Source organism: Stigmatopora nigra, chromosome 14 (assembly GCF_051989575.1).
Source record: "Stigmatopora nigra isolate UIUO_SnigA chromosome 14, RoL_Snig_1.1, whole genome shotgun sequence".
NCBI classification, from domain to species: domain Eukaryota; kingdom Metazoa; phylum Chordata; class Actinopteri; order Syngnathiformes; family Syngnathidae; genus Stigmatopora; species Stigmatopora nigra.
The window spans coordinates 5935841-5958085 of record NC_135521.1 but is presented as its reverse complement, the minus strand read 5'-3'; the positions used below and the strand labels follow the sequence as shown (position 1 = coordinate 5958085).

The 22245-nt window shown below is 37.8% G+C and overlaps 2 protein-coding genes and 1 long non-coding RNA gene across 7 annotated transcripts in view; 2 read left to right on the top strand and 1 right to left on the bottom strand.

Moving 5' to 3' along the window:
- Positions 1–7213, bottom strand: part of diaph2 (diaphanous-related formin 2) — a 191244-nt gene extending 184031 nt beyond the window's left edge. Inside the window, exons 1-4 of the mRNA XM_077732903.1 lie at positions 6964–7213; positions 6298–6396; positions 6020–6161; positions 1137–1169 (exon numbers count right to left, since the gene is read on the bottom strand). Of these exons, the coding sequence (XP_077589029.1) occupies positions 1137–1169; positions 6020–6103 (117 nt within the window). The 5' untranslated portion in view covers positions 6104–6161; positions 6298–6396; positions 6964–7213. The remainder of the gene's footprint in view (positions 1–1136; positions 1170–6019; positions 6162–6297; positions 6397–6963) is intronic.
- On the top strand, positions 7129–15760 carry LOC144207428 (uncharacterized). Its single transcript, XR_013328653.1, has 4 exons — positions 7129–7367; positions 7733–7871; positions 9861–9963; positions 15722–15760. It is a non-coding gene; the product is annotated as an uncharacterized LOC144207428 (long non-coding RNA).
- Positions 15761–21354: 5594 nt separating this feature from the next.
- glra4a (glycine receptor, alpha 4a) overlaps positions 21355–22245 on the top strand; it is a 30863-nt gene continuing 29972 nt past the window's right edge. For all 5 annotated transcript variants that reach the window (XM_077732897.1, XM_077732900.1, XM_077732898.1 and 2 more), the window contains exon 1: positions 21355–21447. The gene's annotated coding sequence lies outside the window, so the exon portion shown is untranslated. The remainder of the gene's footprint in view (positions 21448–22245) is intronic.

Here is a 22245-nt window from a genome sequence, read left to right as displayed (position 1 = left end):
AATTTTCTTCACATAGTGACTGGCATTAACATTATCTTCTACATATAGTATGGACCAAGAAAAAATAGGACCCCCAACACACACACACACACACATGTAACTAATTGTGAGGATTAGTATGGAATGGGATAGAATGGAATGGAGTGAATGTGCTAGATTAAAAAGGACATGCACAGTGGTTTTAAAAACAGTGAATCCATCCTCATCTTTTTAATGTGTTGTTTCATTTAAATGATTTCATTTGAACCAGTCAGTAGATTGGCAGAGCAAACGTATGGTTTGGCACATTTGGCACAAAAACACCACTTGCCTTCATCTTATTTTGGATCCATTTTACAGTACTTTACTATTTCTAGTTTATTGGCCTAAAAAGTACCATCTTTTTCAGTCTACAGGCAACCTGGAGGAGGTCATGATGGCGTTGCCGCTTTGGATTAGTATTTACCTCATCGTGCGAATGTTTTTTTTATTTTTTATTTTTTATGGGACAACACTGAGATGTAGCAGTGCTTTGTGAGTGCATTGTCGAACATTCTCTTAGCTTCAATTTCTAGCAAATTCCCGAGGCATGCTTGGAAGGTGAGTTATTTACAGGTGCACGCTGGCTTGTGAAAAGAAGACTTTGGCTACCAATACAGAAGAACAATTTAAGGCTGACAATTGGTCATTTTAAAGATGTTCTTTTTCATGGGAAAGCTAAAAAAAATGAATACTAACACGGCAGGGGATTAGAATTTATGCATCTTCTAACATAGAGCTACCCATGATCAAAATCTCAAAACAACATTGTTTGACTTTGTCCTAATGAACTGACTGGTAATGCATGAATTTCATTTTCATGTAAATGAAACAATCCAATAAATGTAAGTATAAAAACAAACCAAAAAACATGATAATCACATGCATGATGTATTCCTTCTGAATTTTTTAATGGATCAAACAAGCAGCTGTCACACAGTCAGAGTGCTAATGAATGATTTTACCAAAAACTATTAGAAAAAAACTGAATTTCTCTGTTTGCCACCGATTACTTGTTTGATCCATCTGTTTAATTCAGTCACATCACATGCAGCCAGATGAGTCAGAGTAAAGCAACCCAAAAAATGAACATGCCAAAGTAAAACCCAACACCTTACCATATCATCAGCCAATGTTTTAATGTGTATGTTCTGTTGAAAGGGAGGGAGGGCAAAGTGTAAATGACAGGACAACAACACACAATGACAAGAGGTGAACTGAATCCCACATACATGTTGAATGCACCGATATAGGTTTAACACCATGCATAATAAGTATTTATTATAGGAAATAAGTCTACCAATGTGTTCCCATTAGCTACAGTTCACTGATTTTTTTTAATAGTGTAATTCAATACACATTGTGAAATAGCTTGATTTTTTGTCACACTATATACCTTGCAGTTAAAATAAAAAATTCAACTTCATCTTTAAAAAGCTTTATTCATTTAACTCCAATCGAAAATTATGGAATAATATATTTCAAGGATGTTCCTCAGTTCTTTGTGCATAATCATAGATCTAACACAAAGTTTGTTTGAATCATATTGAAAGTCCATTGGAAGAGACTTAGGATAATTTATATAGTAAATGTTATTTAAAAAAAAGTTTAAATTTGTAATGATAGAATTAATGCATTAGTAAATCACATTGTATCATTTTATTTTGGTTCCTTGTGGTAAAAGGAAAACATTTACACGTAAAAAAGAAACAACTAATGTTTAGTGATAGCAATAACTGTTATTCCCAACCAATTTAACTGGGCCATCTGTATGATGTCATTTTAAGTCACACATCGTAACAATAACGATAAAGTCAGTGGCCACAGTGCTTCTTTGATTGGATTTTAGAAACAAAGTAACATCGACTTTAATGTCCTCTAATAATAACAGCCTGCTTTTAGCTTGCATCTGTGAAAAACTATGTATATACTCAAACTATGTATGATGGTACTCTCTGTAAATGAATTGCCAAAGACTCAAGATTCCCCATCAAAACCATCTAACATAATTGTCCGTGTGGACTCAGGCAGAATATACAGATGCCAAAGTAGTGTACACTTTGGGTTTCTGGCATGAGAATGCTGCAAATACCAATGGAATTACCCAATTACACACTGTCTGAAGAAATCAAGTCACATATTTTTCATACTGTAGTCTAAGGTTCATGAAGAAGGTGTATACATGAGAAAAAGCTATATTGAAAGCATGAAAAATGATTCGATCAAGGAAACCTAATTTAGAGTTTGCTTGCAATTTGTGCATTTTTTTTCTGAACCGCATCATCCTCACTAGGCCCGTGGGGGTGCTGGAGCCTATCCCAGCTGACTCTGGGCCAGGGAGGGAGAAACCCTGAATTGGTGGCCAGTCAATTGCAGGGCACAAAAGACAAACAACTATTCACTCACTCACTCACTCATACCGAGGGGCAAAAATATTTTGGAACAGTCTCTTAATAAAAAAAAGTGTATAAACACAGACTGCAATCTAAGATGAAGCCTTCGGATTAGTGGAGTACACAGAGTATACTATGCGTGTAGGCCAGAGTAAACAACTTGGCACATGAATGTTGCAAGCTAACATGCAAAGGCCAAGATTAAAATAAAAAATTTCAAAAAAACTACAGGCAAACTTGTTCTCAGCCGATTTGCATGGAAAAAACGAAGAGTGATGTAGATATTTTTTATAAACATACAGCCCAGTAATTGCTTTAAAATAATAAACATGTTCTGTCTTTTTATGCAATGCCTTTAAATGGGCATGAGTGATGGAAGCTATTCTATTATTCCAGGCAGGCATGGGTCCTGTTGGTAGTGTCCTAAAACAGCAATCATTTGGAAGCACACAAAAGGCAGCCTGGGCCAACATTTGAATGGCTTTTCACTGGGCATTGTGACCATGTGACTGCACAGCCAGCCCCTAGGGTCATATCTGTCTATGTCCTGTAAATCTCTTGTGCATGTATCCTTAATACTTGCATGTCACTCAGTTATAATGAATGGAGATTGTCAACTAATAATATTTAGTGAGTGCAATTGCATAAATTTGTGATAGTCAGGCCCAGAAATACTGTATTGGACACATAGTTTTAGGGTTTTGCCTTTAGAGACTGATTAATTTACCAAAATATACCCTAGCAAAGTCCATTTTTTTGGAATGGAGACAACTTAGTGATGTCCTGCATGAGAATATGAATGAGCCTGAGAATCAGATATAAAGGGGGTTTCTTCCGTTGTGTCACAAAAGCATTCTTTACAGCTTCCTCTCTCGCCAACTTCCTGAATGCTATGAGCACACTCCCACGTGATGCATTTCCTGTCTCACATGCTTAACACTGGACCGTTTTTAACATTTCCAAGTCAGATTATTAAGCCTTATGTGGCAGAATGAAAGGGAATGCAATATTTGAGCATTTATTATAGGGCATACTTGAAAAAAAAATGATTTCAATTAATTTGATGGGTGGGGGGGAAATGTTCAAATCTTGAAAATATTTTATTTTGATTAGATTAGATTAAAGTTTATTCATCCTGCACATCTCAAAATATATCATTTTAATCACAAAGCAAAGTGACTCTCGTAGAAGATTATGCAATATTGTTAACTTTATCCCATCTCCCATCTAATTTTCTGAACCGCTTTATCCTCACTAGGGTTACCAGGAAGGAAGGGGGGTACTGGAGCCTATCCCAACTGACTTCGGGCCAGAGGCAAGGGACACCCTGAATTTGTAACCAGCCAATTGCATAATATTAGGAGACAAACAACCATTCGCACTCACACTCATACCAATTTAGAGCCTCCAATCAGCCTACCATGAACGTCTTTGGAATGTGGGAGGAAACCAGAATACCCAAATAAAACCCACACAGGCCAAGGGAGAACAAGTAATCTCCACACAGGTGTACTGACCTGGATTTGAACCCATTTAACTTTATATACAATAAATGTTCTACTTAATTCTAGTTAGAGCACATGCTATGATCATGTCTAAATTTAAAATGGGAGGAATAAGTCCTATATTCATACAGATCCAATGGGAATGGCTTTTCCCTCATACAGCTTGGTGTGGAATCTTTCACTGTGGTATGTGAAAAGAAAACAGCTTTTTATTCCGTCTAACCTGGTCTCCTGAATTCCTCTTTAAAGGTCCTTTCGTTCTCTCAATTTTTTTTTCCCTATAACATCAACAGAAAGGCCCTTGAATCTAACATTAACTTTAGAAGTGTTATTCTAGTGTCCTTGGCTAGGTTAAATATCTACACCCAGTCTCCAGAGCGAAATGGTGTATACGTGATGTAACTCTCCTTTCTGAATCGTAAATAGGCAGCGTTCCTCATCTACATCTAATGCTTCAGATAATTAAAATATTTGAATTGGAAGTGTATTTTGGGCTGGCAAAAAATGTTTGGGATAAACATAACATGACAGCTCATCGACCCACCCACCCAGAGGTGAATGATTACTTCCTCTGAGATTTCAGCAATGACTCGTGAACATGTTTAGGACTAATTCTTCGGAGGCTTGGACGTGGGGAAAGGATGGGGCTATTTAACTATCGAGACCCTTCTATGGAATCAGAAACATTTGCAGGGTGAGGTTATTCAGAGTCAAGATACTTCAGAGTTGCACAGTGAAAAATCTGGAGTCATGATAATCCAGAGTTGCACAGTAATGTCAGTATTGTTTGTAGGAGTGCATGGTATGTCACTTCCCACTGTGATTTCCTGTCTTTCATTCACTGTGGTGGCACGTTCCCTTTAAAAAGTTGCTGGAACACAACCAGTGGTTACAAAGCCTTTGCAACACAGTATTTGGCTTTGGTTATGGGAAAAGTTAATACCATAGAAACAAGTCCATGGTATCAACTGCGGGTTATTACATTCACAGAAAAAATGTGGATAATCTTTGGTCGGAAAGACAATGTTGACCACTAAACAATTCAATTTGGTGAGAAGGTCAAAAACTAGTTAGCAAGTGAAAATTCCCCCTTTTTTCCACTATGGCAGCATTTTTTTGAAAGCCACAAAGTTCATCAACTTGCTGTTAATGTGTGCAGTGGTGGTGTTGCACATGGCTGCTCAGACACTAAAAATGCATTGGTAGTTTTATATTTCTCCACGTGAAAGGTACAGCAAGAGACTCCAAATAACCTCACCTTACTGAAAGTTTTGGGTGTCATTAGTCATAACAAACAAGGTTTACAAAATAACCAGAAATCAGTGTGCAGCCATGTGACCTTTCAGTAAGAGGCATCCTGTTGAGCCTGATTAATTTGCCCTGCCAAAGTTATTCATTTTTTTTAAATTATAAAACCAATAATAAAGGGGATCTATCATGGAATTCCAATTTTTCCTGACTATTTCATGCAGAGGACAGGTCAAAATTAATATATGACATAGTTGAGAAGTCTCATGTAAGTTGTTTGTCAATTGAATGCAATTACTTTCAACTCTCTCTGCAAATTAGAAGATTTGAATTATTTGAAGTCACCTTATTAGACATATACTTGGTACTCTGCAGTCAAGTACAGAAGTGCCTAAACCATTTTGAGCAAATTAAAATGCCATTGAGGGAGTGTGATTCAACACATGTACTGTGTTCTTCACAGGTAGGGAGAGCCACGCCACAAAAGCAATGAGTCAACAAACAGTTAAGCAACTATTTTCAACATAAGCCGTAAAAACGCCGACGGCCAACTATCAAAACAAGGAGGCTGTCAGCAGTACTTTTAGAGGGAACCAGTTGACAGTATGACGATCACTTGATGCACTAAGTGCAAAGCACAGCATAAGATAAAACACTACCTCCTTAGTGCAATCCCGAAATCTATTAGCTGCACTTAAATCTAGCACATCGATAACTTCTGTAAATGCATTAAAAACCCTGTTACATAATAGTTCATCTTTCTTGGTTGTTTTCATGACTGTGAGAAGCCAATGTTAGGTGTGGAGTTGGAGGTGTTACTTTTTTTTCATGCAATATTTTCTAATGAACACCTACCAGCTTTTTGTTTCTGCCTTCATCCTCGCTGGATCTCTTTTTAGAAGATTTATTGGGATCATCCCCGCCGCTGGCTTGATCCATTTTGCCTGCAAAGTGGTCGTAAGTTCCCTTCTCGGATGACTTGACAAGAACTCAGCCACTACAACAACAACAACAAAAAAGTTGGCAAACTTCACTCCCCAGCTCTCGTCAACACATCGCTCAGCAACACCATCCAGGTCACTTCTTGATGTCAGTATCCATTTGATTTAAAAAGTATAAGATTAAAAATATACATGGAAGTAGAAGAGTGGAGAAAAGTAGTATCCAGCTGATGAGCTGTCCCTCAAAAGGGGTGTGGTGTCTGTTCAGCAGTGATTTTTTCCCGTGGCAATCTAAAGCAACAAAAACACATGATCTTCATTGTTTTAGTAAAATGTCAAAAATGTTTCCTTCAGACACGATTGCTGTAAAACGAGTTTTCTTAAATTCCCTGGCTATTAATCAAAGTAAACCCAAATTCCGCGAAACAAAATTCACTGCAAGCCAACTAATATCAAGTATTGTACCGCGATCATCATAGTATTTCCGAATCCAATTCAAATATTAATAATAGTTAGTGAAAACATATAGTAACGGACAGTATCATTTATTAAAAAAATTCACGGGTAACAATAGTTTAGTCGTAGTTTTCAGCGTTTACGATCGCGGCTGTTAGACACTAAGATTCAATCTGTCCGAATGGATCGATATCAATAGTAACAATAGTATAAAATCACCGTTGTTCTCTGTAGAATACTTTGAAATCTGTGCATATAGCCACGTTAGCGTAGATGGGACTTCCTCGCTATAGATCGTCAAATAGTTCATCACTTATAGTACAAACGAGTAGACATGATAGATCCAAACAATAATCACAATATGAAAAATATAAATATAGTATTGTTTCCCGTAAAACTCACATTATGCCATCCTGGTAGGTAGCGTGGCAATCAAGCTTGATGGTCAAGCCCACACTATGCCCCGCCTGCCTGCTCTCTATTGGTTGGTGGGCAGGGCTAAGAGCAGGAATACATGGCAGCTATTTGTCTGGGTTTACTGTCCGTTAGAATGTTAGTGTGGCGTTCAACGTGTAGACGATGTAGTCAAATCTGATTTCACAGGGAGTGGATCCCTCCCATTGAAGGAAAAAATGCATCTATAATTGTAGGGAATTGTGCGAGATGAGTGACATCACACTAGAAGTAACGTGGGAATCCGTGACCACGAAACACCTGATAGCAATGTGTTTTTTTGTCCACGCACACCCCCTTCCCCCGCACACGTGCTTGTATTGCGTCATGATTGTGCAACGTGTCTTTCAAGAGTAAGTACTGATTTATCGACTGCTGAGGCGTTTGCTGTTTTAAAAGACCTGTTTGGTGCTTTTTCACAATTCTGAGCAATATCAGTGATGTATGTTCGACTATAATCTATATATGTTCATTAATATGTTTACCCTAAATCAAACTCAGACAAGTATCTTAGCAGCATAACATACATCATTCATTTATTCATTTACTCATTCATTCATTTTCGGAAAATGTTGTATCCTCATTATAGTCGAGGGGGTGCTGGAGCCTATGCCAGCTGACTTCAGGCCAGAGAGGCGGGGTATACCCTGAATTGGTGGCCAGCCAATCGCAGGGCACGAGGACATGGACAACTATTTACTCTCACTCTTCTACCTAGGGGCAGAGTGTCCAATCAGCCTACCATGCATGTCTTTGGAATGTAGGAGGAATCCATACCCACAGAAAACCCATGCAGGCCCAGTGAGAACATGGAAACTCCACACAGATGGACCGGATTTGAACCCAGGACCCCACAGGTGTGTGGCCGACGTCATAACTCAATCCACCGGGCTGGGTGTTATATAATTCAAGGAACATGAATTGTAACTATAAACCAGCAGAAAACCAGTTAAAAAAGTATATTAGATTCAAAATTAGTAGTAATACATTTGAAAGATTCTCAATTTTAATGTACATTTCATTTCATCTGATATGCCCACCAATGACTGCACAATAGAAGAGTTGGGCTTTTTTCCCTTTATTTTTATCCAAACACAATAAAATTTAATAGCACTATATACGGTAGGAAGAAATTGCTCAGAATCCAATGCATTTCAGTAAGCCAAAGTTAGGCAGAATCCCCTAATATCCTGAATTGTTTAAGTTAGTCACTGCTAAGAGAACTACATGAACTCTCATTTGTCACGCAAGCCATGCGAAATACAAAATATGATAACTAAATGTTTTTGAATACTTAAAAGTCATTAGGATGTACATATTTTTACTAATAATATTGTTCTACCATACTAACTTCCAATTCTACACACTCAGCCATTGTGAAAGTGGAATTTGATGGATAATGTGGTTTGATTTCAGAAGTTTAACTTAAAACACGCGTATTGCACAGATGCACTGTTGTGCTTTAATATTGTCCATGTCCTCCGTCCTCATCCTGGAGATAGATGACCCGCTGAATTGGTTGTTCTGGGATCTAAGGATCAATAAAAACAAGCCACATTTATAAAAACAACAGCAGCAAGGAGCAGACACAACCATAACCTTATTATATATGTTTTAAGGCCATTATTGCTTTACCTTCTGTAAATCATTTTGGCATTGTCACTGAATACATCAAAAGATGGAAAGAAAGGAGAAAAATGCAATATGGTTATAGTATTTTGAACTTTTTAATGTCTTTATTCTGATTTAATTCAATCATTTTCTGTACCGGTTATCCTCACCAGGTAGGTTCAATTGTATTCTCTTTTTTCTCTTTCTCACATATTTTATTTATATATTTCTTTTGTAACTTTAGAAAGCGTCCATTGTGTTACCTTGCAATGATCTTTTCATATCACTACTACCAGCCCTCTCCCATCATTCACCTTATTTCCTGCAAGCATACAGTACATTTTTGTCAGCTTATCAGTACGGACCATTTAAACTGCTGCTTGTTACTCTATTTGTTCTTATGGTGGAACGGGAACACTGTGGTCAGACAGTGCTGACCCCAGAGGACATGTCCGGTGGTGATAGGTTTGACCTTGGAAGCCAGTTTGGCTTTGCACCAAAAAAAATACTATTCACCTCAGAACTCCACAATGTATTTTCATGTGTTGTTGAGGATTTTGACCTATTAGCTATATCGCACTACATTTGCATAAGCATACAAAATCTCAGTCATCAAGCCATATTTGCGTGTCTAAAATCTTCCGCTCATTTCCTTAATCAACAATGAACTTTAATTACAAGTCACTACCATGACAGTCATGCTCTTCTTCACCTTTTCATCAGTTATGAAAAGACTACACCACTTCCCGACATGTGGTGAAAGTCTTTAACCGGGTCGCACTTATGTTAGAATGCAATGTGCCGGCTCAGTTGACTTGAACGTTTCCCATAAATTTAATCGTGTCCTAGTCACAAGTCCGGAACATTCCCTACTTGCACTTTGTCGGAACGCATCAGGTTATGTTCTGTGTCACCAGTTGATGACCGGGCTATCACGTGACTGTAACACTTCTCTTCATCGTTCTTCACCATAAGACAAAATAATCAAAGAAATAGTACGAAAAGGAACTCATTCACAATAATATTCCTGAAGCCATATTTCAAATAATTACTATACAAACTAAACTAAACATTCCATCCTTGATGCTTTGTCCATATAATACAAAGTCATTGTTATGCATCTACTCTAACGAATAGGGTTTGTATTGAAGGATTGGAGTGAGTTGGATTACTGTAGATATAAAATTTTAAGAATAATAGTGGGAACCTTGCTTCCTTCCATTTTTCCTTTTTAGAAATAAGTCTTCATGGAAGGGCATCAACAATTGTGTACTTGTGACGACAGGGGGCCCTTCCGGATTTTTGTGCGACACTGCAGCCATCACCACTTCATACCTAGTAGGTAATTTTACTGAATCGTACTTGCACTGATTTTGGAAACGAAGTAGGGGTCCTCATTGTGAAATGGTTGTGCAATCACACCATTTTACCTTGACGGTTGTTAACCACACTCCCTGGTTTTCCTTCAAAACCAGTCAGGGGGAAATGACAATGGTCAGGTTTGTCGAGTCAGAACATTGAACCAAGCTGGAAGAAATAGCTTCAACTCTAAAGCCTTTTCAAATCACCACCAAAGGCACCTAAATGCCACCTCAGTGAGGAAAGAGACAGGTGTCATTTTTTGGGGGGAGTGGTGAGTTCACAGAGGGGGGGGTTCATTATGCTTTCTCTTGTTACTCGCAATTGTGATGTGAAGGAACAGCTTTCGAGCAGCAGGGGAAAGCTTCCATTAAAGCTCAAATTGAAGGGCATCAATACCTCCCTCCACAGAATTCTTTCAGAGAAGGCAATCAGAGAAAAACAAGGGTGGAAAAAAAAACAACAAAATCAAATGGGTCCTTGAAAAGCTCATTACACATCCAAAACAGCAGGTAGCCGATGGGCAAAAATATGTCCAATTTATATAGCAAGTACATCTTATTTATTTATGTATTTTGTTGTATGATGTGGTGTTAAGCCAAATGGGTGAATTCCTTAGCAAATAACAGCAGAGCAGTACAACATTTGAAAAATAAATGAAGTAAAATAGAAAAAAAATGTGCATATATGCACATTAAAATGCCAAACTATTAATTTGATCCAGGCTTTGGAAAAAGCTTGATCAAAAGAGAATGGTTTCATCTATTTTTTTAATCAGAAATTACCCCTAAAAAATCCATGTTGGGTGATCAGTAAGAATCTCTATTTTCATGCACTTCAGTCTTGAAGCACTTTGCAACAGTTTATTAAGCCCCACCATCTTTTTTGATGAAAATTCTCATTATGAGATGACATGTTTTCATTTTTCTGAAGATGACAACTTAATCACAGTGTGATTCTTGCAATTGGCTCAGAAGGGATGATGGCACATGTACACACTGAGTAACATAATCCATTCAAATCCACCTGCCAGTACTTCAGCTCACTCTTGATTATTTCCACTTTGGCTGACAAGGGGTGAAACACAATGACGCTGGCAGTTAATTCCAATTTTTAATAGAAGTCGCCTTCTGAGTTTGTCCCTGAAAATAGGCGTACTCTCTCTTCACCTTGCTGGGTTGTGTCGACCAATTGGCACTTGAATCACTGTAATATATTAAAAGTTGACGTTTTTTTATTTCTTTTTTTAATTTTTTTTCTTTTTATTAGTTAGCAGCCAAGGTGCTTAATAGTAATGGTGATAGCTTGTTTGGCACACTGTGAAGGTAACATATTTATGCCTACCTCCACCTACCTCCATGACTCACTCATGGATCAAAACAAATGAACAAAAAAAAAAAACTCAAAATACACTGCCTTCTACAGTTAGTTGTACTTTTGCTTATGAATTTTTCTACGTATGAAATATTTCCTTTTCATGTTTTGAGAATATCATAAAAACTACAGCTATTCAATTTATTTATGGCCTTTCGAATACCCAAAAAATGTTGGATAAACTCAAAAGGTTTGAAAGTTAAGGTTCCTTTTAGATTCTGAATGATATCACAACCATAATTACTTTGGCTCTAAGCATTTGTCTTGCAACATTATTGGCCTACACAGACGGTACCCTTGAATATTCTAGCTGTTGTGCACAGGGCAACATTACTGCTTGAGCTCAGCTATGCAGCCATGTTTATTTTTTTGCCCCCTTATAGTTTGTTTAGAATTTGTCAAAAGCTGTCTGGCTCAGAGAAGGTTAAGTGATGTTTCAGAGGTCTTGTTAAAATATATATATATATTTTTTTTTTCCCAAGAAAAAAGTTACTGCTTCATCTGCTCTCTGTGCACCAATGGTTCCTTTAAAAAAATCATTCTTAAGTGTGAAAGTGTGAGTGTAAAACTGAAGGTCATGCATGCCATAATACTGAACTGTTTATTTGTTGTACCGCAATGCCATCATGTGGTAAACCTCAACCATTCCTCCATTGGTTTAATCTAGATGTTTACTATACAATATGCCTCACAATTATATTTATACAGAATGGATGACAACACGCTCCTTAAACTATTTAAAGGTGTAAGGGGATCTAGTTTCATTTGATTGGGATTATTATTTCATTTTCATGGGGCATAAAATTGAAAAGCAGGCTTCCGCAGTTTTGTCCTCACACATGGAATATTTAAAATCATTACTCCATCTTCGCCCGATATTATATTTTCAAATATATGATTTCATAAGTATTCAAAATGTCCCTAAATTGTCAATATGTATGTAAATTAATGTCTTTCCACATAACAGTGCCATGTGATTTTAGTTAAGAGTACACTAACTAGCCTGAAACTTTGGAACATTGCCTTTCACATGTAAAATACAAACAACTTTGTTGATAAAAATTCCCTCACACAGGCACAAAAAATATAGACATAATTTCGGGGGGAAATGTGTTATTTCATTAGAGCCACTAGAGAGCAGAATAAACCTGGACCAAAATTCCAGAGCACCCAGCATTATGCTCATCACTCACTTGCATAGCATTTTCAAAAGCTATTTGAAATCATATATTTTATGTTCAAGTGAGGTCTTAAAAAAAATTATGAAGCAAAGATGGAATATTTATTGATGTTAGAAACATTGTTTATCTTCACAAGGGTGACAGGGGGTGCTGGAGTCTATCCTAGCCAACAATGGGCGCCAGGTAGGGGACACCCTGAATGGGTGGCCAGCCAATCATGGTCACACTTATACCCATGTGCAACTTAGAGTGTTCAACCAGGCGACCATGTGTTTTTTTTAGAATGTGGGAGGAAACTAGAGTACCCGTAGAAAACCCACACAAGCCCGGGGACAACATTCAAACTGGACACAGAAATGTCATAACCCACCTGGGATTGAACCCTCAATCTCAGACCTATGAGGCGGACGTGCTCACCACTCATTCTCCAAATTCTGACTTTAAAACTTTAAACTTGGCAGTCAGTAAATCAAAATGGGCAATTCTTGTAAAAACAAAAATAGAGGTCAAATGAGCACTTCAGGGAAACTCGTGCATTTCTGAATTGAGCTGTGTTGATAAATGAAGGAAAACAAGTTGGCTGTTTGTATCCACCTAAAATGTTATTCGGAAACATTGCAGTTTAGTTTGGATTAAAAAAATATATATAAAGAAGTAAGGTCAAGGGAGCCAAAATGAATGGAAGGGAAAGTGTGGGAAGAAAATTGTATGAAGGGCAGAGGTCCACATAACAGGCAGATATAGTGTATATACTTCTGTATAAAGAAAGGGAGAGAGAAATGGGAATTGGCCCATTTGGAGGAGGATCCGAGTGACAAAACCTCTGACCTTCTTTCATTCAAATAATCTCAAATACCCTCTGGGCATAAACTGAGAGAGCTCAAAAAGAAGTATTTTTTTACATTTTTCTCTCCCTATTTTTAATCTCATGCCTTTTTTACTTCTCAAACATGTTTCTGGAGCAATATTTTAGCTAGAATACATGTTCAATTCCCTTACTTATCCAATACATCAGTGTTTGGAATCATTTGGGGGGCATTACTTAAATCCTGTTAATAAAACCTTGATGCAGCTCAAAAATAGTTGGGAAACACTGCAATAAATAACCAAAACTTGACTTTAGAACCACCGGATCCCCAGGGTCAAGTGAAGATTGCTAATGAAGCGCTCTTTGCTTCACTTTTGATTTGGAAGTTATTTAATGAGAATGCCTTTTGCCACAGGGGATGCTCCAAGGTTTAAAAAATAAACAAAAAAAGATGCTGAGCTGATGTTTTTAAAGTTAACCTAGACTACTAGTCTTTAATACATTCAAAGGTGGTTTGTTTTTGGAAAAAAAATAATGTTTGGGAGGAAGAGTCAACAAACTCAAGACGACATAAACCACTAGAAGTGTGTCATGATTACAGTATTACATTTCATTTATTTTTTTTACAAGCAGACAGCAGAAGATCAATAAAGTATGCTACCAAATTACGATAGACACGATAGGATTAGAAGGGAAAATCTCTTTCCAATACAGCGAATGGTCCATTTGTTAAATCCCTGAGGAGGGTGACAAAGAACACCAGCTATTAGTGCAACATTGAATCAACCATTAAAGCAGCATGCTGGCTGCTGCTATGCTTAAAACACAAGTTTGTCTCATCCAGTTTGGAGGAGCACTCTGGAGAGCCAGAGGGTTGCATCATCAATATGGAAAAGATTGTGATTCAAAGAAAGCCTTGCCGCATGCACTGCTTCTGCAACACACAGCTTTTAAGGGTATCATATTTGCCAAATTATCTACACTTTCTTGATCATTGACGCTGCCCCAAGTTTGCAACTCTGCATTTACAGTATTCGTGTAGACTTTCAAATAGTGTACACTGTAAAACTGTAGATATTGTGCATTCATTTGTAAAGGCAGAAACATGCTTAGTAGGCTGTACTTTAGTCCATTAGAATAAATAAACCACACAGCTCCAATAAATAGATGCCTGCTGTATTTAAAGGATGTAGGAATTAGTAAATTTAGTCCACATTTATGAGGTTTGGGTTTTTTTTTTGGTGGGGTTATTTGAGGTTATTGATTACTATATTTTTTTATTGAGTTGACCCGATGTGATCTTGTGTCTCAGCCAATCTCCTGCCTTTCATATCAGCCACCTGTTTCTCATTGTCTCGTAAACCTATTTCTATTTAAACCCCTTGTCAGTGTATGATCATATTTTATTTTTATTCTTTTTTTTAAATTTTGCTGTCATTCTATTCATTTGCCCTTTACATTCTCTGTTGTTCTGCTATGGACACCAATGTGCTGATTTTGCCCACGGTGGGGGAAAAAACGCTGCCAGTAGACTTAAAGTAGAAAAAGTGCTTTCATAAGGGCCACACCATCTGCTGTTCAGCATCTTCATGTAATTTTATATATACACATATAGCATAGAAACGATTTAGGTAAAATGCGAAGAATGTGTTTATCCTAATTAAAATGATGTCGCTGTATGACATAAATTCCGCAAGGTCACTTTTATCAAGACTTTGCCTATGTATTGTAATGTCCATCTGTGTTGTGACAATGATCAGATGAAATGAACTATTAAGGCAGCTATCTTATGTTTAATTTAACAGTACATTTTAAATCCATCCATCAATTCTGCCCATTTAACCTTATTGCCTTAGCAATAAAACATGATAGTAATGACACTTTGCCATATTAAACACTGCCCAGTCTTCTCGTGTTTATTAAATAGATTGGTAACCTCATTGTTATTAGTTAGCAGCGCATCATAAGCATCCAATTCTCAAATGTGACAAAATGCAAAAGTACTCGAAGTTGACGAGGATAAGAAGTATTACTGTGTACAGCTATGAGACATAGTGGCGCTTAATATGCTGGCTTTGCAATCAAACATTCATAACATCAGCAACCATATGCCCTGAGGGAGTGCATGCTCTCTAATCACCATGCATTTTAATTAAGTACTTGGCAATTAATGCCACAATGGAAATGTGCTGGGATAATCTCCTTACCCTGTGGTAATATAGTAAACAAATATCTGGCAGGGGATGTCCATGCAACAGGCATGTCCTAGATGTGCTATATTATGCCATAAGTGAGATCCGAACTAAAACATTCACTTCTTCCAATTCCTGTTTATACTTACCTATATTTTCTGCCATTCACCTTTGTGTCACAGGTCAGCTGGAATCCATCGATGCATCTTGCTGCAAAAAAACAGGCAAGTGAAAAATCAATTTTAAGTTTTCAGTAGATTTTTTTTTCAAGTAGAGATAAAGAAAAATCTTGATTTGACTTTTTCTGGTGGGGAAACATCCACTGGTTAAATCAGAGATTATAGACCGAGACTGTCCACCATATAAACGTGGACAAGCCTTTTTTGGTCTTTGGGGACTAGGTGATATGCCACTAGTATTTTGATCTTTAATGCGTAACTGTCATAGGACAAATCCCTTTAAAAATGTAGCGACGGCCAGCAAATGTCTATCGCCATAATTCAAGCTCATATTAAATTATTTTTCATGTGACATAAAGACAAATATGTCTAGAGATAGAGCCGGGAGAGGGAAAATATAGAGACCTCCTACCTAACTGCTCCTTCAATGTGCTTTGCTCAGCAGTGTGGAAATGAGGGATGATGGCTGTTTCAGTTGGTTCAAACTACTCTTTCCAATGCACACTCGCTGCACGATGTGAGATATTTTATAGAAGATGTTTCTCAGCTCGAATCCCAGCTGAGACTTCTCACTTGGTTTCGGCTTTGTTTTTTTTTTTGTTTTTTTTTTGTTTTGTTTTGTTTTCATATAACATTAGAAGTTCCTTAGGTCAGTCATATTGAGAAATAAGTGGACGTTTGAGAATTTCTTGTATATAGAAATGCAAAGCATCCTTATGTAATCAGATTCACTTGTGTTTAGTTAAGTAAAGCTCTCTTAGATTAAATCTGGATGACAAAATGGACTGTTTTGGCCTGTTTTTCTTATTTCACATCCAACAACATTTGGCAGTGCTACACAGCTGAAATGGCTCAAATGCTACAGCTGCACCTCAAAAACCAACAATTAAACTGTATCTTTTGCAGGCACACAGTATACTCCTTGTGAATCATTTATTTCAGACAATATGTAATGCTTCAAAAAATATAGGTTAACAAGTACCAATTTGTGAGAGGTCATTTTCACTCTCTGTGCACATTGCTTAAATGTCGTGAGATTCCCGATGGTCTAAGAATGGAAACATTCTTGTTTGTTGGAGCTACCAATACAGAATGAGAACCAGAAGGAAAATGGGAAACCCATTTTTACTGCTGTCTAATTTGTATCTCCTAGATGAATATATAAGGTGGCCCCTTACAACAGATGTTCAGTTCAATTGTTATCATTCCTGTTCCACGCTGTCATTTGGCTAAATGTCACACACTGTTGTCAATTCTTCCACTGAATATGGCAACATTTTACTGAGACATACTAATCATCCAACCTGAAAACAAACCAAGAAATGGAAGGTGGTGTACGCGCTCAGCTCTGCAGGGTAAAATCAAATCAATAGAAGCTCATTTATTACATGCGATCGACCCACAGAATTTTTGATGGACACACTCGGAACCGGTGGTCATATACAAAGCCACAATGATGAATCACAGTGGAATGACAAGAACAGATTGACTGGTAAAAGACTAATGGTAGTGCGGCTTTGACATGCAATGAGCTGTGAGCCAATTACAGCTGGTGGGGAGGTATGTTGTGCATGATGACACAGGCTAATGGAAGGATGCAATGTAGCAATGGTTTGCCAGCATCATGCAAATATTTACCTTTCCTCTTCACTGGAGCTCCACCGATCTCATTTATATCACAACAGCAGGCAGAGTGAAGGACAAAAAGAAAATCTGTTACGCACTTTTGTGTTTTGCTTTTTCTAGAAAAGCCTTTTACACTATAGAAAACAACATGACGATGGCTCTACTTTATATTCTACTTGCGGGGATTCAGGCAACAAATGATTCCAAGTTTTACCCGTGGCTAAGTTTATCAAACGGTGCATCAGACTATGCAAATGAGGTGTACAGACACATAAAGCAACGCTTTGAATGAGGCATCAGTCGCCGGTTTGATGGGGCAGAGTTGAAAGAAATGCACTTTTAACAGCCAAAACCTTAATGAAGTCTTGAAAAATTCATGAAAGAGATTAACATTAAGGTTGAAATGTTCACTGAGGTTAGTCCTCCAGTGTGCCTGCCTTCTCCTTCAACCTCCCATCTTATTTATTCATAAGACCACCTGCATATTTTGACACCCAGAAAAAAAAACATTTGCTCTCTTAGAAATTGCCACCCTCTGACAACAATTGAGGAGTGGGCCACTGGGGAGGACCTTAATTAATAAAATGACCAGAAATTAACAATCGGGCAAATAAATTTGAATGTGTTCAGAAGAGATCACCTGAATAAAAATGAAGGTCTGTACTGCACAACAACAATTCCAGTGTTTTGTGTGATGTTGTATCATAGTGAATGTGCAACTATTTCAGGTGGCTTTGCTAGATTTGTGTACATTATCCAAAACATATGCAGGGCTATTTTATTTGCAGTGTTTTTCCCTTTTTTTTCTGTGTAGCCCGTCATAGAAATAAGTATGGTTTGTTTTTAGTGAACAAAGATGGCACTATGACTTGCAGACATGAATTAACTGTCTATTGGTATGCTGCGCAGGTTGATATTTTTTCGCTTCACATCATCAACTGTCACTTTCACGTTGGAAAGGTACTTTAGGATTATTGGATGATCTAAGAGAATCTTGGGAAATGGGGTGAAAATGTTTATCTGACTAAATTACATGTATCTTTCATTTTTGTGTGACAGCAATTACTTTTGCATGAGCAATTATTTCATTTTTTTTGTCCTGTTTCGCCTTTGCCGATCAGTGTTTATTTTTTCTTGCTGAAATATGCTGGAACTCCACCAGAATCCAAAGTGTCAATCTTTGACAGGATTTTATGCTCATAAATCATTAGAGGGAAAAACAACTTTAGCACGGCATCTTGATCAATCAGAGTATTTGGCTCCACTTTTGTGTTACCATAACTGGAATGTCAGGGATTCTATATAAAGACAACATTTGTTTGTCTCTCCTCATTTCCTCCAGAAATATTTTCCTCAAAGGCGCTGTGCTCCTTGGACATTCTTCTAGACTGGAAAGCGAATATGAGAAGTCCTGAGAGCCACTGTCATGGAAACCCCTCTTAAACGCCTTAATGGTGGAAAAGCCAAATGGAGTTTGGTCATACATGAACACACTCAAACATGCTTCGAGTATGAGTGACAGCCCAATAAGGCTGAAATGACACTCGGCCAGGCTTGTTAGCACACCCTCTCTGACACCCCCACACAAGCGTGACTTGGCTTTCGGTCAAAGAACATTAAAAGATTTCACTACTCTCTCTGCCCATAATCACCCTTCCATCTCCCACTCGGGATATTTGTCAGTTTGCTTTTGCTGCTGAAACCCCCCATCGAGGGTCCGTGAGGAACTCATTTTCTTACAATAGTAACACAGTGTGGATGCAAAAAAAAACTTAGTATCTCCCTTTTATTTGTCTTGGTTACATGAGGTCAAGGTGATTGTAGGGTTGTACTTCCTATGACCACCATTAGGTACTCTTTTCCCCAAACTGGGTTGCTGTACCTGAAGGTACATTAACATTTCAACAGATGTAAAAAAGTGTATGTAGGAAAAATGATATTGTACTTCTTTTTGTCAAGTTATTCACAAATACAGGCTCCATGCAGAAAGAAATCCTAACAAAGGTTCAAAATGGGAGCGCTTTGAGGAATTCACCTCAGCCTGTCAGCTTCCCAGTGGCAACCCCTGATTTCAGCTTCATTTAGAGATAGTTATCCCCTTGTCAGACTGCTGACACCACAGTGAGTAAAGTAGGTGGGTGAGGGAGTACGGTGTAAAAATCTGCCTCTACCTTCAGGGAGGCTGCTTGCTTAATTAATTGAACAATTGACTCTGTGATCAACATCTGAGTTGAGACACTCCAAACATATTGATTTTCTTCTCATTCCAAGCTGAACACAATGGAACGGTTCTCTTTTCGCATCTCATCTGTAACATAGCGCCTGTGCTGATTAATTTTCAAGAAAGAAAACTTAATGTGAAGTGCAACTGGAATTGTTAATGCAAATTGATGCCTGGCACAATCCATAATGGTTGACAGACAATGACGCTTAATCAATTTGTTAAATTTTAATCTTTCCACCATCCCTAAATGGTAAATTTATGGTACTGAAACATATTAACTCATAATTCCAGACTTTTCATGGCTCCTTAAAACACTATCGGGAGAGGATTAAAGTAGAATTCGGACATTTCTCCCAGCATTTGGTCAAAAAAGCATTGCCATAGTCATCCAAAAATGTCAGTGAATAATAATAATAATAATTCACATTGAAAAACACATAACACACGCACACGCGCACTAGCCAAACTTTCCTATCCTATTGATTTTGTTCCTAAATGATTTTTTTTTCTCAAAGTAAAACTGATTAAATTCCCATTTAAAACACATTTTTTAAAACAGTATATGCATGCTGTCAAATGTGACAGGTTCAAATTAACAAAGTGATGTGGTGCTTCTCCACTCTTAGAATGAGGAGCAATAGAGCAGGGAAAAGGTATCGGTGAAGGTGATGCTGGTCAGAAAGGTGCTTACTGTGACCCTTTCTCCGTCCCTGGAGACAATAGGCAGCATTATTCTCTCACATGTACAGATCAGCCAGGTCAAAAGTTCCTTTTTCTTTATAAAGGACTAATGCCTTCCCCCTTTGAGTAGCCCCCACGAGGGCAGAGAGTAGAAAGAGAACTTGTTAATTGGGAATCCTGAACCGAGGTGCTGCGGCAATTCACAAAGGCTTTGAAAGGGAAACTTTTAATGTGAAAGTCAGTCCCTAGAACCAAAACATTGGGAGTGTTCCAATTTAAAGCACTCTCCACTATTTCTCCCTTTGTTTGGATTTCCATGCAAAGATAATGTATTTGTCTACAAATATGTACAAGAGGACATACCTGAGGGACCAGTTAAAGTGATCATGGTGTGACAGTGAAGGTCACTAATGAAGATCACATGCCAACATGATGTTGGGCAAGAAACCGGTTTTTTGATGAAAAATGAGACTTGAATTGTTGTTTCTCCGCCTCCAATTAATATCAATACAATTTTATGGTGATTTAGTTTACTCAATGGTCCTTATTTAATTTGCTTTCTAAAAGGAGTCAACTTGAGCAGTTTAGAACTGCAGGCGAGGCAGCTGGACTTTCAGCTGATTCTGGCCCAGTACCATATTATCCAGGACAGCTGGCCGTACCCAAAACAAGTCCCCAGTGTCCCCCTCTTGGACGGAGACTCTCATGATTTCTTGACTCACTGCCCAACCATGCACCACATCTGCAATGGGAGAAATAATGAATAGTCATATTTGGGTTACCCTGTGTAGATTCATAAAAGCATTAAACAAGTGTAACAGCAAAACCTCAAACAACTTCAAAAAAGTCATTACTCCTTGAAACAAAACTGTCCATATTTTACAGTAAACCTCAGGGGGTACTTTCGTCAATTTGATAGATCAGACTTCAAACTATGATTTTTATTAAGAATGAATTTGTAACTGACTAATCCCATTACTCTCCTCTTGCTTTATCATTATTTGTGATGGATCTTATTGGATTCCCAAGTGTGAATTTCAAATTGTCACCAGTTAATATAATCTGAAAATGACCATGAATATAATTTTGTCTCTTCTTTTGGTCCACAGAAAATGGCTATCTTTGGTTGCCACCAGGTGTAATACAGGCCACAGAGGAACACACACCAGCAAGCTTAAAGTCTGTCACTTGACAAAAGGTGAGAATCACAGCGGGCTGTTTACTCTTTAATCGCTTCTCAAGGACAAAGTCCTTTATCAAGACTGACCAATGCCCAGTGCCCCCCTCCCTCACCTTTCTCTCTCCCTGTATCTGAGTTATGGCGCACGTGCTGATACTCCTTAAAGGGCAGCGGGAAAAGAGAGAGTTGCGGCGTATGCTTAACAATAATCTGACGCCTCGCGACACCCCCATCCATCACTGCCTCACCCCACGTCCCCCGGGAACTTCTTTTTTGGGACTGCGATTCCGTCAGTCATTTGGCAAAGCTACTGACCATAAAGTACAAATAAACTAGAGATCCTCTTGATCCGACTGCCAATTCAGAAATAAATCTTCCAAATTCTATGTTATGTTGCATTGTGGGTTGCGATATAAAATAGATTGAATTGAGAAAACTGATTCTAACCTAGATTATTGCTATTGTAAATATTGGATTTGATTAACTAATATGATTTGATTATATGAATTGTGGATCACTTCACTCAATTTATTTTTACACCAAGAACAATGCCAGTAGGTATCAATAACATGCTGCATTTGTGCGAAATATCTCAGTGTTCAACTTTTAAGTAAGTAAGTAAGTAAAACAGTGAGCAAACTAAAGCATGATCATCATTTTTGCAATTTCCGATTACTCCAAAAATATTCGCCTTGATTCAATATAGGGATGCAAACACTTGGCACTCAACAACCATAAACACAGATAGCACACTAATTGCCCAATAGCAATTTGAAGTAGGCTCTCCAAAGGTTGAAATGAAGCAACAAAGAATCA